At 34.6% G+C, this 27,994-nt stretch overlaps 5 protein-coding genes across 6 annotated transcripts; 3 read left to right on the top strand and 2 right to left on the bottom strand.

Annotated features, from left to right (window-relative positions):
• The first annotated feature begins 67 nt into the window (after positions 1–67).
• On the top strand, positions 68–4,845 carry ETL1 (SNF2 domain-containing protein / helicase domain-containing protein). 2 transcript variants are annotated; one of them, XM_012990690.2, is made up of 12 exons: positions 68–928; positions 1,139–1,256; positions 1,641–1,681; positions 1,778–2,028; positions 2,113–2,293; positions 2,526–2,711; positions 2,851–3,021; positions 3,107–3,265; positions 3,437–3,514; positions 3,635–3,771; positions 4,221–4,439; positions 4,520–4,845. In XM_012990690.2, the coding sequence occupies exons 1-12, from the start codon at positions 338–340 to the stop codon at positions 4,680–4,682; spliced, it is 2,295 nt and encodes a 764-aa protein (XP_012846144.1). In that variant the 5' UTR covers positions 68–337; the 3' UTR covers positions 4,683–4,845. The 2 variants fall into 2 exon arrangements, 1 of the variants encoding a protein (XP_012846144.1); XR_016031361.1 differs by having other exon boundaries at positions 148–928; positions 4,228–4,439.
• A 166-nt stretch (positions 4,846–5,011) lies between these two features.
• LOC105966135 (ATP-dependent Clp protease proteolytic subunit 2, mitochondrial) lies at positions 5,012–6,164 on the bottom strand. The gene is made up of 2 exons (XM_012990692.2): positions 5,745–6,164; positions 5,012–5,607 (listed from the first exon to the last, which is right to left on the bottom strand). The coding sequence occupies exons 1-2, from the start codon at positions 6,079–6,081 to the stop codon at positions 5,189–5,191; spliced, it is 756 nt and encodes a 251-aa protein (XP_012846146.2). The 5' UTR covers positions 6,082–6,164; the 3' UTR covers positions 5,012–5,188.
• A 423-nt stretch (positions 6,165–6,587) lies between these two features.
• On the bottom strand, positions 6,588–12,173 carry ARC3 (GTP binding protein). Its single transcript, XM_012990710.2, has 16 exons — positions 11,518–12,173; positions 11,169–11,227; positions 10,945–11,006; positions 10,418–10,552; positions 10,268–10,316; positions 10,002–10,114; positions 9,820–9,891; positions 9,527–9,637; positions 9,239–9,420; positions 8,816–9,049; positions 8,651–8,733; positions 8,027–8,367; positions 7,573–7,677; positions 7,326–7,463; positions 7,043–7,209; positions 6,588–6,886 (listed from the first exon to the last, which is right to left on the bottom strand). Exons 1-16 carry the CDS (start codon positions 12,039–12,041, stop codon positions 6,814–6,816), a joined length of 2,448 nt encoding a protein of 815 aa, XP_012846164.2. The 5' UTR covers positions 12,042–12,173; the 3' UTR covers positions 6,588–6,813.
• A 1,473-nt stretch (positions 12,174–13,646) lies between these two features.
• LOC148770448 (uncharacterized) lies at positions 13,647–15,341 on the top strand. The gene is made up of 2 exons (XM_088818235.1): positions 13,647–14,080; positions 14,740–15,341. Exon 2 carries the CDS (start codon positions 14,740–14,742, stop codon positions 15,331–15,333), a length of 594 nt encoding a protein of 197 aa, XP_088674361.1. The 5' UTR covers positions 13,647–14,080; the 3' UTR covers positions 15,334–15,341.
• A 6,143-nt stretch (positions 15,342–21,484) lies between these two features.
• LOC105966086 (uncharacterized) lies at positions 21,485–24,117 on the top strand. The gene is made up of 5 exons (XM_012990634.2): positions 21,485–21,700; positions 21,793–21,971; positions 22,132–22,204; positions 22,663–22,830; positions 23,556–24,117. Exons 1-5 carry the CDS (start codon positions 21,544–21,546, stop codon positions 23,849–23,851), a joined length of 873 nt encoding a protein of 290 aa, XP_012846088.2. The 5' UTR covers positions 21,485–21,543; the 3' UTR covers positions 23,852–24,117.
• Positions 24,118–27,994: the final 3,877 nt, after the last annotated feature.

Below are 27,994 nucleotides of genomic sequence, written 5' to 3'. Positions count from 1 at the left end.
TTTTGAACTTAAACTTGATCATAAATTACAATTTCATATATATTCCAATTTCGACAAAAATATAATCAAACCAAATGTGAAATGTCCCACCATCACAATGATATATTATGTTACTATATCTCCTTAAAAAATAAATAAAAAGAAAATGAAATATTCTCAATAAATAATAAAAAAAAAAAGGAAATCAAAAGGACTGAAATTGAAATTCCGGAATCAGAATTTTCTTAGCGCAGCAGAAGAATTGGCGGTAGCCCCCAATTATACTTTCCTTTTGATTTCTCTCTCTCTCTCTCTCTCTCCTCATTTCTGCCGATCGACAGTGAAGAAGAAGAAGAAAATGAAGAGAGAGAGAGAATTCATCGAACTATCGGAGGACGAGTGGTCCCACCACTCCGATTCATTCAAACCATCTCGCGTACTCAAACCCAAACCCCAAAACCCTCCTCCCCCAATCGAATCCTTCGCTTTCTCCAATCCCCGCGCTAACGGCGCCGCTTCCAATTCCGTCCACGTCATCGACAGTTCGTCCTCCGAAGAGCTCGGAGACGCGCCGCCGCCGCATCCCGCCGGAAACCGCATCAACGAATTCGAGGATTTGGAGGACGAGGACGCCGACGTGGTGGTGAGTAAGAGGCCCGCGAGTACGGCTACTCGCGGCAATCGCTTTGTCATCGAGGACGATGATGATGATGATGATGAAGAGGATGGAAAGGCCGGCGATTTTAGTGACCGTGAGGTTTGGTTGTCGGAGGCGGCGGAGGATTTGGAAGATGAAGAAGAAGAAGAAGACGTTGTTAAGAAGGCTCTGCTCAAGTGTGGGAAGATTTCGGCTGAGCTGAAGAGGGAGTTGTACGGTACAAGCGTCGCGGCTTGCGATCGGTATTCGGAAGTGGAGTTGGGTTCTGCTGCAGCTAGAATTGTCACTCAGGTATCAATGTTCCAAGTTGTTATTTTTTTTTTGATTTTGCAATGGAATTGTTTTTGATGAGGGTTTAATTTGAAGCACACTAGATGTTTAATGTTTGATGATTAACTGTTTAGGATTTAAAAAAAAAAAATATTTTTGAAGAATTTTTCTGCATGGAGAAACAAGAAAAGACAAACGGATACATCTAACTCTTTCCAATTCAACATGCAGGACGATGTAAACGAAGCGTGCGGAGCTGAGGATTCAGATTTTAAACCGATTCTAAAGCAATACCAGCTTGTTGGGGTCAATTTTCTTCTGCTTTTGTATAGAAAGAAAATTGAGGGAGGTAATACATCTTTTCTTGTTGGGTTTATACTTAATACTAATCATTTGTTATGCTTAGTGTTGGTGTCTATTTTTGCTATGCGATACTCTTATGTGGTTAACTTGAAGTGGCTGCTATAAGCTGGCTTTAGGGTTTTCACTTGTTTGTTATTTGATGAATGTTGTCGTCCTTTCTTGTTTTCTGAGTAGGAAGCTTTGGTATATTTATAACTTGTCCGGACATTCAATAGTGTTATTTTGTTAATTTAAGAGTGTAAAACTTCTATGCTGAGAATGTTAAATGTATGCATCAAATAGTATGAAAATCGAATAATAACTACTTGGTATGCTTCTGGTTTTAACTGACCTCTGTCGTATTTCTAAACAATATTAGTTGAAAATGCAGCTATATTGGCAGATGAGATGGGTCTTGGTAAGACTGTCCAGGTAAGTTCGTTGCAGTTCTATCTTTGCCGTAATCTTTTTTCTCTAATTTGGTTTCCAACTCTCAGGCCTGACTGTGAAGTAAATTTTGTACCACAGGCCATAACTTATCTGACCCTGTTGAAGCATTTGGAAGATGATCCTGGGCCTCATTTAATCGTTTGTCCTGCATCTTTGTTGGAAAATTGGGAAAGGGAGCTCAAAAAGTGGTGCCCGTCGTTTACCGTGCTTCAATACCATGGATCTGCGCGGTCAGCTTATTCGAAAGAGTTGAACTCTCTGGGGAAGGCCGGTTTGCCACCTCCATGTGATGTTATTCTTGTGTGCTACTCACTTTTTGAACGCCACAGGTTTGTGGTTTCTATTAGGTTGTTCTTTTGGTGAAATTCCCTTAGAGTTTCTCTTCATTCTCAAGTCTGAAAGTCATTCTTCAGTGCGCAGCAGAAAGACGACCGCAGAATTCTCAGGCATTTTAAATGGAGTTGTGTGCTAATGGATGAAGCTCATGCTTTGAAGGATAAGAGCAGTTACCGGTGGAAAAACTTGATGTCAGTAGCAAGAAATGCAAGACAGCGTCTGATGCTGACAGGGACACCGTTGCAAAACGATTTGCATGTATGTTTTCACAAGAACCTAGTTTTTATTACACATTAGCATCACAATTCACATCATTGGCTGGTCGTACGAGGAATTTTTAATTGTGATGTTTCTGTTTATAATTTAGTTTACATAAACTAATTATTTAATCCACCAGGTGAGAATATTCCTGCCAATTTTTTTTTCTCCTTTTGTCATTGTTGGTTACTTCGGATTGCCTTTCTTGAGTAGTTTGTTCTTTGTTTTGCAGGAGCTGTGGTCGATGTTGGAGTTTATGATGCCCGATCTTTTTCAAACTGGAGATGTTGACTTAAAAAAGTTGTTAAATGCAGAAGATGGAGACTTGATTGGTAGAATGAAGTCCATTTTGGGGCCATTCATCTTAAGGCGGTTAAAAGCAGACGTAATGCAGCAGCTAGTTCCAAAGACGCAGAAGGTATTGGAGTTGAATCTTCAGCTAATTTGGCTTGAATTCCTTCTATAAATGTTTTAACTTCTGCTCCTACAAATACTTTATCTATTTTTTTTTTTCTGTTTATCCACCTAATCTAAGTGGCACCTTGATTGTGTAACAGGTTGAGTATGTTCACATGGTAAAAGAACAAGAGGGTGCTTATAAAGAAGCAATTGAGAATTATCGTGCTATATCTCAAGCTCGTATGAAGTCTTCAGAAAGTTCCCTAGTTAATATAGCTCGGATCCTTCCTCGACGTCAAATATCTAATTATTTTCTCGAGTTTCGTAAGGTATTGCTTTTTTTTTTTGTTAAAGTTGTGTAATGCTTAAACATTTACCAGTTTCTTAGATCTTGTTTGTTTCCTATACTTTCAGATAGCAAATCATCCTTTATTGGTTAGACGCAATTACACAGATGGTGATGTTGTTCGTTTTGCTAAAATTTTGCACCCAAAAGGTGTATTTGGTTCAGAATGTACATTGGAACGTGTAATCGAAGAGCTTAAGGGCTATAATGACTTCAATATTCATCGGGTAATTGGGTTTTCAAATGCGGAATTATATATTTGACACGTTGGAAATGCTATCACTTGCCCATTATTTATGCAGTTGATAAGAATAATTCTTTACTTTGCTACTTGAGCTTGGTCTTCATCTTATGACATACGGGTAAATATTGAGACTCAATTTTACTGCTTATTGCAGCTTATGCTTTACCACGGTGATTCTCCTTCAGATGGAATTCTTTCTGACGAACACGTTATGTTTTCCGCCAAGTGTCGGGTAATGTTTCATTGTCCTCTACTTCTCAGTATTAGTATCACACTAAGCCAAATCATTTAGTAGGTGGGATTGTGTTTTGATTGAGATTATGACTAAAACTGGTTTTGCATGTGGATTTAGGCATTGGCTGAGCTTCTCCCTGCACTGAACCGCTGTGGGAGTCGTGTTCTTATTTTTAGTCAATGGACTTCAATGCTTGACATATTGGAGTGGACTTTGGATGTGATCGGTGTCACCTATAGGCGGCTTGATGGAAGGTATATTTGTCTTTCTGTTAGATGTTCTGTGCAGTTTTCATGCCACTGATATCTTATGTCAATTCTCCATTTGATGAATATTACTATGAGATGATGATTGCTTGTGAAATATTTACCAACAAATAGGGGGTTGTAATTTAGATTTTCTATCTTTTCCATTTTCTTTTTGTTCAAGGGCAATTTGGACATTTTATTGGTTCTTTAAAAATCTTGACGGATCGTTAGTTTGAGAGGTAAATGTAATTTTGCATGTCGAGTTATTTTGCAATTTGGCCTTTATCTCATCGGATATTCGTAATTTACCCTATCTTTTTTTTTTCTTCTTTTTTTCTTTTTTTTTTTTTTCTTTCTAATGTCTACGTATTAAAATACTGCGTGATAATACTATTGTTTATTTGAAACTTGTGATTAATTAGCGGAGTTTCATTTATATGTCATACTGTTGTCAGTACGCAGGTGACAGAGAGACAGACAATAGTGGATACATTCAACAAGGACACTTCTATATTCGCATGTCTGTTGTCCACAAGGGCCGGTGGGCAGGGTCTGAACTTGATCGGAGCAGATACTGTTATCATTCATGACATGGATTTTAATCCCCAGATTGATCGACAGGCTGAAGACCGCTGTCATCGTATTGGTCAGACTAAGCCCGTCACAGTTTACAGGTAAACCCCCCCCCCCCCTTCCCCTCTCTAAACCTCTCTCTCTCTCTCTCTCTCATCTAATAATTTTCTTGATTTGGAAGGCTTGTGACAAAGGACACGGTAGATGAGAACGTTTACGAGATTGCAAAAAGAAAGCTAAGACTGGATGCTGCTATGCTGGAGGCTGGAGTAGAAGACGAGAATGAAGGTGAGGTGCCCGATAAAACTATGGCTGAGATTTTATCTTCATTGTTGTTGCGATAACTTTACGTCTCTAGGCCTCGCTTGATAGTTGATTCACACTAAATTTCTCCCATTCCCGAATAGGTCTAAATTCTGTGCTATATTAAATTTTAGTAACGATGAGAGTCCGATTATAAGTTAGTCGAGTATTTGAAATTTGATCTTTTTAATGCTGATTTTTACACTACTGTGTCCGTATCTACCTATAAATAAATAGGCGGTGTGCGAACGCACACCGGTTTAAATATTAAGGCTGATTAAAAAAAACAGTTTCTTTTCTTAATCGTTATAATTAGACGTAAGCACCTCATCGGAAACTATATCGCTAATGCAGAAACGAAAGAAGCTTCATCAAGCGGACGTTGCCATATAAGCTAACATCACCGTAACCTTATATTACGAAAACGAGGGCAAGTTTGAAAAGGATAGACATTTGTAATTATAGAATATATACCAAAAATTCAAAAAAATAAAAAAGAAAAAAAAAAGAAAAAGAAAAAAGAATCGAATCATCGTACACAGAATATCTAACTCGAACCTTTATCTTCGGCCTCGTCTGCTATAGCGTCAGTTACAAGGGTCAACGGTCTCTCATCCATGATTTCGTCTATAATACCAAACTCCTTTGCCTCTCGAGGCGTCATGTAATAATTGCGGTCCATATTCTTCTCAATTAATTCAATAGATTGTCCGGTGTGCTTGCAATAAAGTGCGTTAAGCGAGTCCGAAATACGAAGAATCTTTTTGGCATAAATGCTCATATCCTTTGCCTGCCCTCTGTGCCCACCCGAAGGCTGATGAATCATGATCGTGGCATTTGGTAGGGACCGCCTCTCACCCTTTGCACCGGCAGCCAATAGGAGAGAAGCCATCGATGCGGCTCGACCGAGACATATAGTGTTGACTGGAGATCGAATGTACTGCATCGTATCGTAGATAGCAAGGCCTGCATAGAAATGTTTTAATCTATATAATATAAATTATAGATGTCGATAAGTCGACATAGGCGAACGGAATTTACGTGTTGAAAATATTAAAATACAAAAATCAAAATACGCCGGCCAAAAAAAAGTGAACAATTACCGGCGGAGACGGCGCCTCCGGGGGAATTGAGATACATGTGAATGGGCTTGGATGGATTTTCCGACTCGAGGAAAAGAAGCTGGGCGACAACGACGTGAGACGTGTCGTCGGAGATCGGACCGTTGATGCAGATAATTCGCTCCTTCAGAAGGCGCGAGAATATATCGTAGGATCTCTCCCCTCTGGATGAATGCTCAATAACCCTCGGCACGTGGACGTAATGTCTTCTGCCATAACCACCGCCGCCGCCGCCGCAAACCGGAGAGGCTCTTGGAATCGAGGATTTGCAGGCACTGATTTCACGCCATAGATTACGAGAAAACAAGCTCAGCATCATGCTTGATTCTAGGGTTTATTTTTTTCCCAGTCGCTGCGGAATTGAATTTGCAGCGCAATTGAATTAATTCTCAGTTTGCTGAATCAGAGAGTTGCCGCCGGGTTTTGGAGAAGTTTTAACCCGAGGGCATTAAGGTAATAATTGTATTAAATTGGGCTTTGCTCAAAAGTTGGATTTTAGTTAGTAGGTAGTTCTTTGATTTTAGGCCCATTTTAATAAAGTCCAATTTTAAATTAAATCTATTTTTTCCAAATTTTAAAATCTACTATTTATATTTTTTTTTTTGAAAATATATACTGTAACCTTGGGTGGTTTACACTAGCTTCACGATTATCTCTCCTCGTTTTGTTGTTCTTTACACGCACTCTTTCTTTCTCTCTCTCTCTATATATTATATACTCTCTTAAGTTATTCAACGATCATCGAACCAAAGAGCAAGATTGAATAGAAATTTAAATGGTATATCAGCATATATCAAAACGAACAAGACGAATAGATGGGCATAATTTCTACAAAAGAAAGGTAGCCAACGATTTAAAATTAATTATCAAATGAATAGATGCCCATATTTACACAACATTTTTAACATACAAAAAAAAAGAGATGGAGATGAATAAGCTACATAGAATGCAATATCCATCTTTTACACACACACACACACATGGGTGCGTGCGTCTTAACAAAATGTTGATTTTGTGATTTATATTTACAAGTACCAAATGAAACAAATGCTCAACCAAGTTCGGCATTAGGATCCAATTGCTTTTCGCTGACGAGGACGCCTTCATCCCATAGCTCTTGAGATCTTAGAAAAAATGTAAAAAAACCAGGAGTTTTTAGCAGTTCGATATAACACATTGGTGCTTAATGCAAAAAAAAAAAAAAAAAAAACTCGATTAAAAAAATCCATGGAAAAAATAAATTTAGAAAATATTAAGAAAAAAAAAAAAAAAAGACAAACCTTGTCCCATCAACATTGATACGAAGAAAATTTCCATTTCGCCATCCTTCTTTGAAGTGGCCAAAGAAAACATCACCAAGCTTCGAGTAGAAACGGCCTTCGCCGTTTGCCTTTCCCTTCCAGAAATTGGCAAACCATCTATCTCCAGTATGGAAGTAAATCCATCCCTACGTAAGATACGGAATACAAATTAACACTATCGTTCGCAATTTTTTGTTTCAATTTAACTTAAATTCCACAGAAAAAAAATAAAACTCAATTTCCTCGATACCAAATAGATTACCTTGCCATGCATGACATCATCCCTCCAGGATCCTTGGAAAACATCTCCATTGTTGAAGTAGAATGTTCCCATACCCGATCTTTTTCCATACCGCCACATACCCTCATATATGCTTCCATCTCCAAGCAATAGACGACCCTAAGAGAGACTCATCATTATATTTAATATTTAATATTTATACCATCCCTTTTAATCAGATGCATCAAAATCGAGTTTTTATTATCTTTTTGGATGAACATGAAAGTACCTTTCCTTCGGGTAGCCCTCCTTGAGCACGCCCTCTGTATGTTCCTCCACGATATTTCATTTCCACCGTACGATTCCATTTCTTCTGTGAATCTCTCTCCGTTTCCTGTATATAACCAACAAGGGTTTGTCAAATAAACCAGTTCAAGTAAGTTGCATGGAGAAAAATGCTTGCACAATCGGCAACTAAAACAAGTGTTTTTTCGTCCTTTTTTGACAGTTATAGCTTCCCAAAATTCTCGAAGATAAAAGAAATTATATTGATCTATTTCACAAGCGAGATAGAAAGTGTGCATAACCATGACTTTCAAACTTTAAACTGTTTATCATTCCGGTATTGCAGTATCGTATCCATACTACTACATATGATCAGCTCAGTTTTTTTGGGAAACGAACCCAAAAAAAGAAAATAATAATAATAATAAAAAAATAATATTATTTAGTTCGAATATTACCAGCATGGATGCAGCACGAACTGAGAGCCCTCCATGCTTCTTAGTGTTACCGGTGCTATTTCCTTTATTGTTGAAGTCAACATTGGTCAACCCAGACCAAGATACACTAGGCGCATCGTGATGCTGCTTCTTCACATTGTCTTCGTGCTTAGTGTTTGAGGTGAGAGAAGTGTCTTCCAACTCCTCTAAATGTTTTACACCCACAGGCAGTTTGTAGATGCTGATACTGTCAACCGATGCAGTTGCTTCAGAAAAATTGGTCCCGTATTTAGACACTTCAGCTGATTGACCTGGCCCCTGATTCCCTCTAGTTAGCAGCTCCCTTTTGAACATTTGCGTGCCTGTATAATCCATTCCGATCAGAATTACATAAAACTAAAATGTTATCGTCGTTAAACTAAGAAAAACTGAGAGCATCACATTCACTACTGATAGAATAATTTTGGGGAAAATTACACTTTTCGTCCCTCGAGTTTACCTCAATTTCACATTTGGTCCCTCTTGTTCACAAAACTCATGTAACATGAGGGACTAAATCTGTATTTTGTGAACAAGAGGGACTAAATGTGAAATCAAGGTAAACTTGAGGGCCGAAAAGTGTATTTTTCCCAATAATTTCGGTACCTTCAGAATTCAAATCATAAGCGGAAGAACTGAAGTTAGATTCAAATAATTCCACCTCTCTTTCTGCTGAGCTATTCTCATCCCTACACAAGAAGAATTTGTCAATGTCGGAATAGATCATTGGAAATACTAATTATGTGAAGCCGAAACATGCATTGAAAAAACCTTATAGAAAATAATTCTTCATCTATATCCCCGATTTTGCCAGAGAAAACACCAGTTTCTTCAGCGCCAGGTGGATTTATCACGTCGGAGATACGCGGATCCTTAGATGAAATGCCGTTTTCGGAATTGTTAGTTTTCTGGTGTTGCTTCTTAAAGATATTGAAGATGAAAGGGAAACGTTGGCCCAGGCTAGAGAATATGCCGTTTCTGGGAGCCAATTGCTTTCTGGTATATCTGTTTACAAATCACATACATCCTACGTAAAATCAAAACAGGTCCACTTTCAAATTGTCCACCAGAATAACAAGCCATTAAAGATTAGGGTTTAATACTAAGAAAATCAATACTCAAAAACATGCAACTTCAAGAAAACATTTGGACAGTCAATTCAGTTTAGCTAACTTGGTTGACAAGGAAGGTTACCCGAAAACAATTACGGTGGCCAGTATTGTGTTAGGCTCCAGATTGGGCTCGTGAACTACAGATACGGCGATTTCGCCGTTGCATTTTGTAATTGAACGAATTTCGTGCAAAGCATTATTTGCATCATTGCCATTTACGATACCTGAAGTTGCAATCATGCATAAAATCACACCATCAAGGTCCTGCCATATGAATAGCAAAAGAAATGAAGCGTGAGTTGCAAAAATGATGTCATCAAAAGAACAGTTAGTGCAATATAAAACCACAAAAGATTTAAGTAAGTCGAACCTTTATATCGACACCCAGGAAAGGGCAGTCGTTTATAGCTTGCAAAAGTGAAGTTTTGATATTGTGACCCGACCCAAATCCAATTCTTGCTTCACTGTAACTCTCGAAAATCTGTAAATCATAAAGGAGCATCAGTGAAATGTCTGGCATGAAAAAAATAGCTCATTCCGGGAGTTGTTACTTAGCCTTCATTTGAAACAGGATTTGAATTTTTCATTAAAATAAAATCTCCGTATATTTAGGTGAACTGACAACTGAAATCTCGTAAGGAATAAGATTGTTCGAAAACTTACTTCTCTAAACTCAGGAAGTTGAAGTTCTCTGATTGAATTGTCGTTTGTGTTGAGAAGTTTTATGTGTTTTCCCTGTTATCGACAGTGAAAAAGTTATTACCTCAAATTTAAGCAATAAAAAGTAATATTAACAAAGTTTTAGCAAATGTGAAATCAAAACAAGGCAAGGTGAGTTGTCTTACAGATAAGAGAATGGATATGGCATTCATGGCCATCAAAACAGCATTGTTAGAAGTCCTCAACGCCTCGTCTAGAGTAACCAGATCATTCTCGAGAAGCGTATCCGTATCAAGAACTGCAGTAGTCAAATTCACAGTCATACATATGGTTTTACAGTGCATAATTTTTCTTAAGAAATCCACAATATGAAAGTCAAACGAAGTCAACATGCAAGCTTCTAACTATATCAAGGAAACAGTTTATCAGCCTCAGGAAACGAGTTACTCACCGATACAAAAATTTGCTTGCTTTTGAAGTTTGCTTACCAAATCCTTGACCTACAGATGGCATAAATCACTATAACGTTTCAGTAAATTTTATATTAATCTGAACAAAAAAAAAAAAAAAAATCAGAATCAAAAAGGAAAAAAACATGTACCTCGTCTAGGCGCCTTTGTCCTTCAAAGCTAAATGGCTTCAGAATTATGCCCACCACAAACCCGTTTGCAGATTTGGCATTACTAAGAACTTCAAGTGCTGTAATATGATCCGAGCCATAAGCAGCACTAGCAACCTAATTAAAAAAAAATAAGTGAAGAATTAAAACAGTTTACTAAAAAATATAATAGGTTCTAGAGAGAGAGATTCGACTATTTCCACCAACTAAAATTCATATTCGCATCAGAAATTAAGCTTACAAGTCATATTTCCCTGAACCTTTGACATAACAAAGGCTGACCTCGTTAAAGTCTGGTCACATGCGATTTAATTTAAAAATTATCAGATAACTGAATTCATCTTCAGAGATTTTTAAAATTAATATTTGTTAATTATATTACATCAATTGAAAGTTGACTCGTGCATATGCATGAACAACTCCAACTATTCAACGATTTCAACTCAACTAAGCATTATCCAATACCATAAAAAATAGAAGATAGAGTGAGAGGCAGGTAATGTACAAACAAGTATAACAGCTTTACGAGACTGCCGAGCTGAGAAATCTTCCACTGTTATTGGAGTGCTATCTGCAAAACCACACAAACGCAGCGAGCAACGCAAATGCAAATTATTAGAACAATCGGCCAATATAATTTGCCAGACATTAATTTATAAGTTTGAATAAAGAAACAAACATGTAACTACACGTCGGAAAATTCAAAATCGACAACTGAGTTTAGATCGTTAACCTTGTTTAGTAAACCTCTGTTGCAATCGCACCAGTTCCGACTCATAACCAAGAATATTCCTGCCACATAAAAAAAAAGTTACATTAACTACGAAACCTCGATTTCTAGCGGTTGAAGATATGAATTCAAAGACTTCCATTTAAAGATAAGCACCATGTCAATTGTACATCGAAATTACAACACCGAAAAGTAATACAAGTAAAACGCAATTATCAAATCAAATACATAAATAATGCCGTAAATCTAGCAGATATAATGGATTATCTAAATTACAAGTTCAGAATCAGTGAACATATAAAATCAACATTTAAAAATAAAATTAAATAGAAAAGGAATAATCGGAATATACCAGAATCTCAGAACAGGGGAAAGAAAAGGAGAGGCGGAGCAGAAGTCCAGGATGGCATCTTTCCGGCTGCCGACAACTATCACCTCCACGCACTCGTCGGATTCTTCCCAGATGTCACTGCCGCCATTGTTACGGCCGTTACTACAGCTCTCATTACTGGCACTAACACAATTGCAATTCAATTTCAGCCCGGCGGAATTTGAATTCCATCGAGATGATAATTTGGGCCCAGATTCTCTGCGGGTTCTGAGAATCGAGAGGGATGGGAATGAGAAGACTGAAAGCAAATGAGGGCCAGTTGTATTAGGGCAAACAAGTTTCATGGATTGTGATAACTGAAATCTGATCGGAAGAGTGCCGCGGCGGTGGTGTGGTGGCGGCGGCGGGTGGTGGTGCGGGAAGGAGAAAGGGCAGAGGAGTGGTGCTCTGCTCTGCTCCCGTCGACGCTGAACTAGTAGATTAAATTGGTTAAAATTACATTTTTGCCCCTCCAAGTTCTGAAAAAGGTCGGTAAATAAATTCATAACTACTTTGCAAGTATAGTCTGTATTGGAAAAAATCAAATTATTTATTTGATTAATCCGATTAGTTAGATGGTGTTTGCATAAACTTTTGAATTTAGATTGTGTTACTCATTTTTGCAGGTTAATTTGTTCAATCCGGTTATTTATCGTTTTGCAAGTTATATGGGATTCGTATGTCACTCTTTGTGACCGGTTCTCGATGCTCGACCGTTGCGGTTCAACGGCATGTTGTGCTGTTTGGACGACATTGATCCTGATCATCTGGAAAAAGTGTTGAGGCACTTCGGCCAGGTCCAACATATTCATGGACGACCTTAGGGCATCTCCTGTCGACGGGGGCGGCTCCCCCGACCCCGACCCCAACCAATTTCTTGTCCAATCGATCAATCTCTTTCTTCCATTTTTTCCATCACCACTCTCACCATATAATAATAATAATAATAATAATAATAATAATAATAATAATGTTGTGCTATTATTAGGTTATTAATTATATTGTCATTTTCTAAAACTATTTTGTAATATAATAACATGTAATGTTAATATAATTAATAGAATGTTTGCAATAAAATTACTATTTTAAATTAAAAAGATCGAATTAGATAAAAAGAAAACGAGAAAACTAAAATAAAATAAAAGAAACCAATAAAAAAACTAAAATAAATAAAGAAAAAAGAAAGAGAAAAAAAACGAGAACTAAAATAAATTAAAATTAAAAAAAAATAAGAAAAGAAAAATAAATAAAGAAAAGAAAGAAAAAAATAAAAGAAAAATAAAAGAAAAAAAAAAAAGAATAAAGAAGGGGATGATGGCCTACGTGGAAGAGAAGGAAAAAAGAAGTAAAACCAAAAAAAAAAAAATAAAAAAAAAATAAAGCGTGAATGTCCGGGGAGGGTGGGGCGCGTGAGAGCCAGGGCTTACGCAGTTATGCCTGGGCTCAATTCACCCCCAGCCACCCCAGTCCCACCCCAGCCCCACCCTCTATTCACTAAATACCTCAACCCTCCCCCATCCCCACCCTTCCCCATTTGATAGGAGATGCCCTTATATGTCAGCAGCTATTTTCAAGAAGAAGCCCGTATGAGTATAGCTCAACTAGTTTTAGCGGTAAGTTGGTACAAGGTTCTATGATCGAATTCTAGCAGCTGTAGTACGGAAATTTCAACTTCAATGAGAGTTGGTTTCTTGTGGGCACCAAGTCCAGGTCCGCTACCTTAACGGCCCGTTGAATTACCATGATTTATATTCATCCATCAAATACTTGTCGGGCCAAGGGATGGGGCGAGAGATTTCGCTTTTGGTACAAGCTATGTTCAAGAAGATGGAACTGTCTGAAGTTGTCATTTTTGTTGGAATTTTCATAATTTCCAATAATTAATATTGAGTAATATTAATTTAATTATGTAAAGATAAATTTCATTTATTTACTTGATCAAAATCATGAAGTAAAGTGAATGAAAATTGTCTTGATTAAATGGTTAAAGTTCAAAAGATGTGCGCTCGGTGTGATCGAGTGACATGACTAGTTTGGGTTTAGATGTCCACAAATATTACTTTGGGGACATTTAGTAATTAGTCAAATTAATTGACCCAAAATCTAAATCATAAAATATTTGGCCCAAACCAAATATTTAATTAATTGGTCCATGACCAATTAATTTTCCTACGCTTTTTGAACTCGTAAAAAGAAGAGACACAACCTTCTGCTTCTTCTTCAACCATTGCATCCCTCTGTGAATGGATCTCTACAACCTATAAATAAAGGCAGAATCTGGTCAATTCTGTACTGAATTTAATCGGCAATTAAGAGATAGTTCTTCATATTCTTCCTTTTCTTCGTCAGAGTTTCATTCGTTGTTCAAGTTCGCCGTGGGTCGACTATTCGTGCAAATTTTCGACAACCGATCGTTGTACCTTGGGAGACTACCGGGAAGAGACTGTGCACCGTTGACAGCCCGGAAATATTGTCTTAAGGGAATTGCTTTGGCAAGCCTCGATCGTTCTTTGTGGTTTTCACAATTCCTCTTTTCGACAAACAAGTAAGTATTTTCGTTTACGCAGATTGTTATAAATTATACCAACAATCTTAAGACAATATATATTATTAAGTTTTTATAAATTCTGCGTTAATGGAATTCTGTTTTTCGAAACTTGTGTTAAGACTCATAAGATTTTTAAAATCTGCTTTATTCCATATTTAATATACGTTGATTGTTTTTTCTCACAATATATGCGTGTATATATTGTATATGCTTGAGTGATTTGCGAAGAAAAGGAAACAAAACATTGATTTCAAAGTTTCTGTAAATGTAAACATATATAAAGATTTGTTTATTTGTAAATGTTTGTGCCGAAATCTTCTATACTGGGCTAATTGATTGGTAGAAAAGGTATTTTCTATGCCAAAATATTTAGACTGCTTATGTTTTAAAATTATTATTTTGTAAGTGCACTTCTGTGTGCAATCACATTATTTTATAAAAATTGCATCAGAATCAAAAGTCTGGCTTTAAGAAATTGCATAAGGCCTGAAAGTAATTTTAGTTCTAACTATTGTATTGAATCCATATTGCGTAGAGAATTTCTTGAATTTTCTACATCTTGAATTTATCGTTTCAGTTCACTGTTTTTCAAAACTAAAATTATGAGATTAAAAGTTTTGGATAAATTCAATTTCACATTTAATAAATTTGTGTAGATGGCTTCAATCAATGATACCACCCCTAAGGTTGTCGGCGCGGCCGAAAAACCAAACAAGTTCATGGGCACGGACTTTGCTACTTGGAAGAACAAAATGTTCTTCTACCTTACTACCATGAATTTGGCTAAGTTTCTCAATGAGGAGGCACCTAAGGCAAAGGAAGGAGAAACTCCCGAAAATAACAAGGAAGTCTTCCTAGCCATCGATGCGTGGAGTCACTCTGATTTCCTATGCCGTAACTACATCTTGATTTGCTTGGACGAACCGTTGTACAAAGTTTATAGTCCTATAAAGACTGCTAAACTTTTGTGGGATAGTTTGTCCAAGAAATACAAGTCTGAAGATGCGGGTTATAGGAAATTTATAGTGGACAAATTCCAATTTTATCGAATGGTCGATAGCAAAACTGTGAGTGAGCAAGTGAATGAACTCCAACTCATGATCTACGATATTCTCGCCGAGGGTCATGAGGTGAGCGAATCCTATCAAGTGGCTTCCATAATTGGAAAGCTTCCACCGAGTTGGACGGAGTTCAAACACTACCTAAGGCACAAGAAATCGGTTGCCAAATGGACGAAGAGGAACTCATAGCAAGGCTCAAGACCGAGGAGGATAATAAAATTACCGACAATGATGGTCAATTCGTGGCTAAGGCACACGTGGTGGAGAGCTCGAAGCAGAGCAACAAGCGAAAGGGTCTTACCTTTAACAAAGGACCAAATAACAAGAAGAAAAGGTTCACCGGAGCGTGCTTCGTTTGTGGAAAGAATGGACACCTTGCGAAGGATTGCCGCCACCGCAAAGAAAATAATAAAAATGAAGCTAATGTCACCGTGGACTTAGCTACTTCCGAGAACGACAACATGCACTTTTCGGCAGTTGTAACGGAGGCCTACCTAATGAGCGATACGAGAGGATGGTGGGTAGACACCGGGGCTACACGTCACATTTGCTATGACAAGAGCATGTTTTCCTCCTACAAAAAGTTGGAGCAAGAACAAAAACTCTTCATGGGAAATGATGATTATTCGGTGGTTGAAGGACAAGGACAAGTGATCTTAAAATTCACTTCCGGAAAGGAAGTTACCTTGAACGATGTGCTACATGTTCCGGATATTAGGAAGAACTTAATCAGTGGTTCTATCCTAACCAAGAAAGGTTTCAAGTTGGCTTTTGAGTCGGACAAATTTGTGCTAACCAAAGGAGGGTTCTATGTGGGAAAGGGGTACCTATGTGACGGCCTCTTTAAGGCGAACGTAGCCGTTATCAGCAAGAACTAAGCTACTAAATTTATATTAATAATTTTTAGTTTATATGGTTTATTTAAGAGTTGTAAGAACTTATTATGTTGGGAAATGTCGTGTGTAAAATAAGGTTTTATTATACAAGTTTTTTGACTAGTATATTTTTTTTAAAAAAAAAATTGCCCTATGTTTTACAAGTCTGTCTGAAATTTAAAATTATTAAATCATATAAATATTTTATTCTTTCTTTTGAAATAATATTGTTTTCAATCCAGTGAGTTGGTTGAATTTGGGCATAATTAATATTTATTTATACTTCAAATAAGCACTCATGAGGGGTGCTTGATTTCTCTATTTTCAAAACTTTTGTAAGTTAGTTCTTGATTTAAACGGTGCAATATGATTCTGTCCAATCATATTGTGAGTATTTTCTCAATAAATATTAAAGTTCTTAAAATTTTGAGTTTAATAAAAAGGTAGCAAATGCGTATTTGTGAAATACAAAATAAGAAGATAACTTCTTAAATCCGATGGAGCGGATAATATGAGTAACTTATTTGTGTGCATGGAAAAATCATTGCACCCTATTCACATCGAATGGGGTAGTCAAATGAAAATCATGATTTAAAGACACGATTAAATTTGAGTTTACCGAACAACTTGTGGGGGAAACTCCTTGTGTGTCTAATGACATTTTAAATAGAGTTTCACACAAGATGAAAATTCCTTATGAGTTATGGAAATATATATAATTGAGCTATAAATATCTCAAAATGCGGGGGTATTTGACTACAAGTTAAATATGTTTGTATATGTCCTTGGGGGATATAGCGAAGCAATATAATTAGATATTTGATTTAAAAATAATCAATTAACAAATTGCTCTCATACTTTACTATAGTAAGTCTCGACATATTCGTTGTAGACATATAACGTGATACATTTACTCTCTAATGGAATAAATTTCCATTGATTTTGAGAAGTCCTAAGATAACCTAGAGGATCCATTTGATAAAGGTTTATCTAGCGAGAGAGTTAAATGTGCATCGAGGGGAATAAGTTTAAAGCCTATATAACTAAGTTACCGTATACGGAAACCTAACTTGGCGACTGGAGATCCCACGGACCAAGTTCAATAGGACAACCAGTTCTGCGTAACTTAAATGAATGGAGCACTTACGAGTTTTAACTCCATCTTATTCCTATGATGCAATAAGTGCAACCTACGACGTTAAAAAAGGTTAAGCTATTGCTTTTAATGACGTCTATATCTTGTAATCTACAAGTGGGGTATAGTAGGATACTCTTTATAGATGCGGTCACCTATGTTAGTGTGAGCTGGGTCGGCTCGTTGAGAACTCTTAAAGGCTGGAATTCTCTAAAGCACTCGCAGAACCCGAGGATGTTCAGGGCCAAAACGAACACAACCGAGAACTTGAACAAGTTCGTTTAGTATGGTGTTAAGTTTATTGTCTTGGTTTACACAAACAGCCGACGGTTCAAGATGAAATAATTCACCGATTGGCTAAGTAAATCCGATAAGCTTTAACTAGGGAAGGTTCAAGATGAAATATTTCACCTATCCCGATGCTGTACTATTCACTAAGGAATTTTGACAAATAGATCTTATGCTATAAGATTGGAAGAACAATTTTATTCATGTGGGGGATTGTTGGAATTTTCATAATTTCCAATAATTAATATTGAGTAATATTAATTTAATTATGTAAAGATAAATTTCATTTATTTACTTGATCAAAATCATGAAGTAAAGTGAATGAAAATTGTCTTGATTAAATGGTTAAAGTTCAAAAGATGTGCGCTCGGTGTGATCGAGTGATAGGACTAGTTTGGGTTTAGATGTCCACAAATATTACTTTGGGGACATTTAGTAATTAGTCAAATTAATTGACCCAAAATCTAAATCATAAAATATTTGGCCCAAACCAAATATTTAATTAATTGGTCCATGACCAATTAATTTTCCTACGCTTTTTGAACTCGTAAAAAGAAGAGACACAACCTTCTGCTTCTTCTTCAACCATTGCATCCCTCTGTGAATGAATCTCTACAACCTATAAATAAAGGCAGAATCTGGCCAATTCTGTACTGAATTTAATCGGCAATTAAGAGATAGTTCTTCATATTCTTCCTTTTCTTCGTCAAAGTTTCGTTCGTTGTTCAAGTTCGCCGTGGGTCGACTATTCGTGCAAATTTTCGACAACCGATCGTTGTACCTTGGGAGACTACCGGGAAGAGACTGTGCACCGTTGACAGCCCGGAAATATTGTCTTAAGGGAATTGCTTTGGCAAGCCTCGATCGTTCTTTGTGGTTTTCACAATTCCTCTTTTCGACAAACAAGTAAGTATTTTCGTTTACGCAGATTGTTATAAATTATACCAACAATTTTGTCGCATGTTTCGACTGAGTACAGGATCGATGGGATGAATATTGTGCGGACGGGGTGTTGAAATCCGTTGTAATAGTTGACGGAGAGCCAGACACAACACCAACTTACATGGACTGGTTATCCAACTCAATATTGTCCCAGTAGTTCGACTGTAGTAGCTCGACCGACCCCGGGAAGCTCATCCCACGCCGGGTCATGATAAGGTGGCTCGTTTTCTGCAGATGGTGAGGAATACCTTTATGGAGGTATGGCCACTTGACATCCATACATAGTGCCAAGTGTGTGTGTGTGTGTGTGTGTGTGTGAGAGCATTGTATTTTTTGTTTTTGCTTTTTTTTTTTTTTTTTTTTTTTTTTGAATTGGTGAGAGCATTGTAATTTGTACATGTATAAATGATATATGAAGTAAGCTGGACTGGGTCATGAAATATGGGTTAAATTAAATGAAAAAATTCGGCCCACATGCTGCAAATTAGAGTACAAGGAATATTGACACAAGGCCCAATACATTAAAGCACAAATTCATTTATTCCACTCAATCCACAATTAAAGACTAATCCCACATAATTAAAACAACATAGACCACTTAATCTTGCACAAAATTCATCTATAAATCACATATAACCTTAATAATCGTGTACTTATCAGTTATCATAATTATATCTAGATCGAGTAACAAGATCATTTGCAAATTTTGGAAGAATATTTGAAAGATTTTAAAAAAATAATTGAGAGAAAATTGTTGAACTTTTTTAAAGAATTGATAAATGGATTTTGTCTAATTTTGAAAAGTTATTGATAATTTCCAATTTTAACCCTTCCATCGTTTTAAAATACAAAAGAACTCCACATACCACATGTATAAAACATTATAAATATATATAAAAAGAAAATCTTAAAGATCAGCTGTGTACAACTGCACACCTAAACGTGGTTTTGTTCGATTGTTGAAAAAAAATAAGTTCGTATCGAATAGAATATCTTCATAAATTTCAAACTATTAATCGTTTAAGTTTTTAACATACATGTGTTAAAACATAATTAAATATAACATAATCTTAAAAATTCTTTAAAACGACAGATAATTTGAAACGACGGAGTAATTCAATTTGGATATTGGTCAATTTGTTTTAATTTCAGAACACACTCATGTAACATGAACATGATTCTAACTTTTTTTTTTTTTTTGTCAATGTTCATCATCAAACACAATTGCACGGTCCAGACGTACTATTCATCTTGAGGTTTCAAGAACTTTGACCATGCCTACGTTGACCAATTTTTTTTATTTTTTTTCAAACCACAAATCCCAACCACTCAAAAGAAATAAGTTAAATAACTCTAACGAATCATTGAAAATAACAAAAGAAAAGAAAAAAAGAAAAGTGAGTTGGGTGAAGATTAAAATATATGGGCCCCACAATAGTAAGAGTGAAGAAAAAGTCACCTAAATAAATAAAAAAAAAAAAAACCAAAAGGACAAAACAGTTGGAAACCATCTCAGATCAAATATGAAAAAAGATGAACCTCATTTTGAATTTTGTCCCATGAGCATGCAATGACTATACATGACACACCTATAACACACACACACACACACACACACACACACACACACATATTTACAAGTGATAAATTTTCACTATTAATCTCATTTGGCCAATTCATCACTCTCTTTAATTTGTTCTTTATAAATTGTCGGCTTTCAGTTTTGCACGAGTATTAAGAAGGTCGATGAATGTGTCTTGATTTGAAAAAAAAAAAAAAACGCATTAAAAATACTAAAATAACCTTGATTATTTTTTGATGTGATAACATAGAGTTAATACTTCGAATTTAATTAATAAGATTAAAACAGTGAAAAAAATGCATATAATGCAGTGTTGAAAATGTAAATTGGCAAATAATATGGAACAAATTTTTTTTTTTTTAAATGAACAGTTATTATTGTCGATCGAGACACAAATATCAAATAAGAATCAATTATTCGAGACAATCACACACAAATGAATATATATATATATATATATATATATATATATATATATATTAATTTTATTGTAGAAATTAATATAATATGGTACCTCATATTATTATGATGCATTAAATTTGAGAGCAATATTTCACATAGTACCTTCACTCTCTCTTAGTCTCTTACATGGATTTTGAAAATAAAATCTTTTTACATGCTATAGAGAAACATGTTATCATAACCACCGCAATTATTTAGTCCCCCACTTTACTACACCATCCCCCACACACATATTTATTTATTTATAAATAAATAAATATTTAAAAAACAAAAAAACGAAAAATGAAAAAGTAATTAAAGCAATTATTTCCCGAATCCCAAGAAAACAAATATATTCATCTTTTTCTTTCCCTTCTCTTGCTCTCCGTTGACTGACTGACTGTTATCTTCTCTCCAAATCTAATATCATCTCTTTTTTTTTTTTTTGTCAAATTAAATTACCCATCTTTCTTTTTTTTCTTTTATGCTTTAGCAACTGCTACTATTATTTAAGTAATTAATGTTTTTTTTTTCTTTAACAAAAAGAATGATCAGGCATGTTAATCTTGTATCTATACTTTCCCCCCTTTAACTCTCTCTCTCTCTCTATATATATATATATATTTATAATAATAATAATAATAATAATAATAATAATAATAATCTGCTATACATTTAATTATTTTTATATAATAAAAGAATTCAACACTGGAATATTAATTATAGACGTAATTAATGAAAAAAAATGAGCTCTTGATCTCTTAGCCAATTGAATTTGTATTTGTTTACATAATTTTATCTTGACTAATCTTATTTTCCGAACCAAAACGAACGATTAATATATTCTATATAGGAAAAACAGTAAGTCAAACCGGATTCTCTAATTCAAAAATCATCAAACACATATAATTGAACTATGCTGTACGTTATAATTTAAATCAATAATGATTTTCATATTATAAAAAAATATTATTTGAAAAAAAAAAGTGAGAAAAAGATACGGGCCGGGTACCATATTATTATATTCTTCTCCCACCACTATTTAAACTTTCAAAAGATTGTCAGATTTTCTGTGCAAACAACAAGAATATTGTTATTACATTACACATATATACACACACACACATATATAATATATGGGTGGTGATCTTCACACCATTGCTTTCAGCAACGGCAGTTATTGTAATAGTAATAGTAATAGTAACAGTAATAGTAATAATCTACGAAGCAGCTCTTCCGTAGGTTGGGATCTCCATAACCACCTCGGAGTTTTCAACGCAGACATGTCTCTTTGTATGTGCACACTACTTTCTCTCTCTACATTTTTTTTTCTCTCTCTATATATATAGTCTGAGTAGTGATGGAAGTTTAATTTAAATTAACAGATGATCATATTAACATGGAGAGCAGTAGCCAATTGTTAATATCCGATAATATCGAAGATTTTTCGACGGGATATCTACAAGATGTGCTGTTTCAGTTCAGCTCGAAGCGACGAAGGCTTCTTTTCATGTCGGCCAACGACGAATGTTTAACCTCCGATTTCGACACTTCTTCGTTTGAGGTAACATAATATTAGTGGTACATATATAATCGTTTTTGTCAGTGTTTTAATCGAGTCGAGTTCGAACTGAGCTTCATTAGTTATGCTAACGGCTGATCGAGGTTCGAACGAAGTTTTAATGATTATTTTTATTCGTTGAATTATTACTCTATATATCCAGAATTGCATCCAGGATTGCTGCCAAGATTTTGATAGTACACTCAGCCAGATAACAAGATGTGACACAAATTCAGGTAATTAATTAGATTTAATTTAATAGCACTTTTACACTTATGATCTGTTAATTAAAATTTACATGGGGTAAAATATTTAGTTGTAATTATGCATCTAATTTAATTAATTAATTAATTATTCGTGTTTTTCGTAAATTGTTTATAGTTCATACAGATTTGTAGTGGATGATTATGTACATTTTGACGTTTACATGACCTTCTAACAAATGAAGTTAGAAACATTAAATTAATTAATTAAAAAGTAATCTTGAATTACTATATACATGTATGCAATATATATTTGGTAAATATAAAAAAGTTGTTGGTACCTGGCATTTACCAATAGAGTAACGGTCTAGGGTTCGAGTCCCCCTCCCCTACTTCCCCTTATAATGGACTTGAATTTATTCAAAAAAAAAAAAAAAAAGTTGGTATTAAATAGTAAATAACTAACTGGGAATAATGACGTCATATATCAGATGTGGAAACACCAGAAGAAGAAATAATAATAGCAGAAAGCTATTACGACAGCTCATCATCTTCTCAGAAAGAATCAGAATCAGCAGATGAACAGTGGAAGAAGACGACCACACCTGAGAATAATGAAAACCTATTTTCCATAGACCCCATTTTCTCTTCTGCAGCAGGTAATTAATTACCTTTTCTTCTCTCTCTAGATCTTCTTTCTCTCTCTAGAAATAAAAATATTAATGAATAAATTGAAAAATAATGTTCCTTCCTACTGCACTTTGTCTTTTTCGTCACAAAAGCTGCAAATTGTGATTGACCAATTGGCACTAAGTAACTGTACTTTAGGTCGGAATAAAGAAAAAAAAAACAACAACAGAAGATTTCCTTCCTGATCTAATTTCATAAAGAAATATTATTATAATAATCTTGATGGATCACTTGTCTCCTCCTATTTGTTTTTTTTTTTCCTTTCTCACCGCATTATTCAAAATATTGTACTAATTATTTTATGGTAAATTACAATTGCCCCCCTGAAGTTAGGTTTATTTACGAAAAAAACCCTCGTTTTTTGATCATTATATCAACCCCTGCAATTTGTAGATTTCTTAGATTAACATTCTTCTGTAGGGGTGGATGTAAGAAATTTACAAACTGCAGGGGTTTGTATGTAATTTCTAAAAAATAAGGAGTTTGTTCGTAAATAGACTTTACTTCAGGGAGGTGGTTGTAATTTACCATAATTTTAATTATAAATTACATATAAAGTATATGACAAAATTATCTCGTAATATTTGCCTAATTATTTCTTGGAGGCATAATAGATCTAAATTAGAATACTAATTATTTCAAATTCAAGAACATATATATAATAATAATATTATATATGTAATTAATACGACAGGTGGCCGAGAAAACGAGACGAAAAGATCAAAGAAGAGAGTATTAACAGCAAAGGTGGTGTATCCGTTTGCGGTGGTGAAGCCGGGAGGGATAGACGGCGACGTGACGTTGAACGACATAAACGAGAGGATTCTAATGCCGCCGACGAGGGCGGTGCGGCACCCGGTGGGGGACTTCGCCTGCCGCCCGCTAGTCTCGCCGGAGGGACCGGGTTTGTCCGGCAAGGCTGTGGTGGCGTTCACCAGGCTTCATACTCCGGGGAGAGGCTCAATCACTATTATCAGGACAAGAGGCTAATAGATACGTACGATCAATGTGTGTATACTAATGAATGCATGTGTGCATGTAATAATTATTTAGTTTTGTTGAGAGGAATTAATTGTTTATTAGTGGAGGATTTAATTTGGAATTTGTAGATATGTGGTTTGGAAATTAAATAATTAATTAAGGGTTATGTGTATGTAGTTATATATAGTATAGAGCATAAATGTAGACAAATTAAAGTAGTTTATTTCATTTGATGTAAATTAGATTTATATAAATATTTATGCTTCACTTCATAAGTTGTGTTGATTATGGATGAATTACTTTTTTAACCTTCATGTGAAGAAAAAAAAAAGATATGATATATAGTTTGTGGTCCCCAAGATTAAAAACAAAATAAACTTAGTAATATTTTCAAAATATAGGTATTGACCCCTTAATCTTTTGTAAATATGAGTTTGACCCTTCAATTTTTTATTTTTCTCCACTCATGTAAATTTATATACTTTTTCATATTTATCATTACAATATAAAATATTATGGTTAAGAGTTATACTATTTTAATAAATATTACTTACTTTTGCATCTTTTTCTATGAATTACTCTAAAAAAAAATCGGACACCGTTGCCTTATTTCATAAAAAACTCGCTCTCTCTAATAAAATTTCTGGTTTCGCCCTTAAATTCAAACACGACACAATATACATATGCACAAAGATTAATTAATTTACTAATTACAATAATGATCACTTAGTCATATAAAGCTAAAATACCAAATTTTCACTTTGTGTATTTATTAATCATATAAATAAGTAGGTAGCAATAAAGCTAAATCTCCAAAGTTTGAGAAGAGAAAATAGGGCATATTATATATATACAACGAACAACGCATGTGACAAGTCAAGCTGCGTGGTCTAATTAATTCATTCATTCAACAACTAAATAAATAACGTGATAAAAGTCAAAATTACAATATTTGATTTTCCCTCACCCACTTTAACTTTACATAGTGGTAAATATTCTAGCACTATATACATTTGTAACAGAAAAAATAACAGTCTTCATTTCTCAAGTTTGCACCGATTTCATATTCGGTTCCTCGTGTTTTAATAAATGAACACTTTTGGTCATTTTCGTCAATTTACCATTAATCCGTCAATCACGGCAGTGATAAACACATGCTTGATTATGTTAGTACGAACGAAAAATTGATGGAAATGACTAAAAATGTTGAATTTTTGAAACATGAGGGACCAAATGTGTTTTTTATGAATATGAAGAACCAAATATGAAACTGGTGCAAATTTAAGGGGTGAAAACTATATTTTTCTCATTTGTAATATATATTATTTTTATTCATAAAAGTGGTCTAGTACTTGGTATAGAATAGGAGAATACGAAGTTCATCCAATATTGACTCGAATTTTAATCTCGTTATTAACACTTTATGATCGAATTTGTGGTACACAGTTAATGCTTACCGTGTTTTATTCTGCTGAATTACTGCACAAAAATGAAATTTATACAGTGCACCTATATACTATTGGTTGTCAGTATCATTTGATTTTAGTTATATATATACATGAATCTATAGCAAAAAATTGAATTCAAGCCTAAAAATTGGACACAAAAATAGCTATTTACCCATCACAATTCAGATGTCAATCTAATTAATTGAGCTTCATTCACATAAAATTGAACATTAAATTATTAGTTTGTCACAAATGAATGATATTCAAATTATTAATGGAAATAAAAGAAAATGATTGCCATGACAGATCCAGCAAATGTTACACCATTTACATGAACAGTCCTTGGCTCATTAATTATCTACCAAATATGACCCTATGACTATAGCTCAACTAGTTTCCGATGTGGTAAATTAGTGCGCAAGGTTGTAGAATCGAGTACTGATAGCCAGCCGCAGTGTTGGAATTTCGATTTCAATGTAGATTGATTCCTCGTGGACACCAAGCTCTGGTCAACTACCCTAACGGGACGGGCCATTGACTCACCACAATTCACGTTCCTTCATCAAAATCTATCGGATCAGGGGATGGCCCGGTGTCCCAAACATGGCTGCATTTATTAATTATTAATTAGGACAATAATTTGTGCAGGTTGGAGGTGGGGTATCTCCTGCTCTAATCATTGTGTACGAATCCAAATAATTGCAATTTATGGGGGACACAATAAATAATTAATGATCTATTTCTTTTCCTTGAAAAGATAAAAAAAATATATAATTAATAAAAACAAATTATATAATGTCCTGTATATATTTGTGAATTTTGTTCCACGACAAATTGAATTTGTCTTGGAGCATAAAAGTCAGAATAGTTAGTATTTACTATTTAGTATGTCGTTTTGTTCATAGTTAATCTATATATAGAGTCTACTTGCTTTCGACAAAAAAAAAAATCGATTTCCTTTAATATATTTGTCGATCTTTATACGTCGAGTTTGTCGCACTTTGTAAATACATATAAATAATATAATTATCACTATGTTTGCGATATCGGAAATTTGAGATCTGAATTGATTTAAAAACAACTATCTCATAAGATATAATTTCCAATATTATCACATTCCATGTTTTATAAATATTTAATTGAAAAAAAAAAGTTGCAAATTAAGAAAATTGAAATAGGATATATATATCAGTTGGAGGAGGGTAATGCTTTTACACTTTAATTGCGTGGTTACTATCCATTCTCTTTGGAAAGTAGTGAAACACAGCTGTTGAATTAATTAGATAAATTATTATTTTATATTTTGAATCTTTGACAATATAAAATCACAATGATTAGGTTATGTAGGTGAAGAAATATTTGGTCACATTTTAGTGGTACCCTTTTATCCTTTACACCGTGTATCTTACACCTAGTGAAATACACTATGTAATTTTAAATCGTAGACCTACATAAATAACTGTATACTAAGTACATAATGAATGTGTGTTATTATGTGTAGACCAGTGATGTAAAACTACACGGTGCATTTCACGTGGTGTATGTTCGACGATATCGACTGTACCCTGCATGTTAGTTGATAATTTAAATTTTCATCATTTTTTATTACTCCTAAACAAATATATATATATGAAATTAATCTTTATTGTGGGTGGGCCCGTACAAATAAATTCGAATAATTGAAACATAATGAGATAACTTTTATCATACTATATTATGATATCAAGAAATGAATTTATATACAATTTTTTATTTTAAGTTGACCTTTCAAAAGCTGACTACACATGCATAGTGCACATGAACCAGAATTTCATCAATATATTGTGTGATTGCTATTAATACATTTATTTAATTGATTAAATGGTAAAGGCTAATAAAATGTTTAAGTAACTAGATTTAAAGTGAGTGAAATCTAGAAAAAGACCAAAGTATGCATTAAATGTCAATATACTTATGAAGTGTCATTTGCATTATGTTTCATTATCTTTAAACTTTGGTTATTGCTTGTTTCTTATACATTTTCATTAGTTTTAAGTTATTTTAGTATCCCTTTAGTATTTTTGTAGGTAAATAATGTCTAAATGGATGAATATTGAGTAAAAAATACAGAGGAATTTCAACAATAGAAGAAGAAATCGCAACAAGTTTGCCGGTGTCTACGGTTTTTATATGGTAACTCACTTATATATATAGCAGTGTCATATTGACATGATTCAAGCGACATTGAAAAGCCAAGTTAAAGGCAGCTTTTATATTTGTAGTTTTTCGAAGTTCAAGTTGGAAAAAAATGTCAAAATTAGGTTTGAAGTTTATGTTCATGCACGTCGATGTACTATCGTGCGCGCCCTAGCAAGAAAATGTCGTATTCAAGGAGGAAAAAAAACCGTGAACCACAAGAAAAGACACATCCTCGCGTCAAATCGCGAACAAGTTGCTCCCGAGCAGTACATACCACTATAGAACATTTGTTTTGCGCGATTTGTACTAAGTTTTCATCAAGGATTTTTATATTAAAGTTAATTGATGAATTGCTTTAATAATTATTAGAACCGGCAGGAAATCAACTATTTTTTTGACATTTTATTTTTGGGGATAACTACGTTAGATTGTTACAGTGGGTTGGAGAAGCATCATATAAAATAAATGTAATAATATATATGTATAATTAAAAAATAGAAATACAAAAATAGTGATAGAAAAGCAA

Source organism: Erythranthe guttata, chromosome 5, assembly GCF_056151865.1.
Source record: "Erythranthe guttata isolate IM_541 chromosome 5, IM_541, whole genome shotgun sequence".
In the NCBI taxonomy this organism is placed as follows: domain Eukaryota; kingdom Viridiplantae; phylum Streptophyta; class Magnoliopsida; order Lamiales; family Phrymaceae; genus Erythranthe; species Erythranthe guttata.
This window is presented reverse-complemented; position numbering and strand designations above follow the sequence as displayed.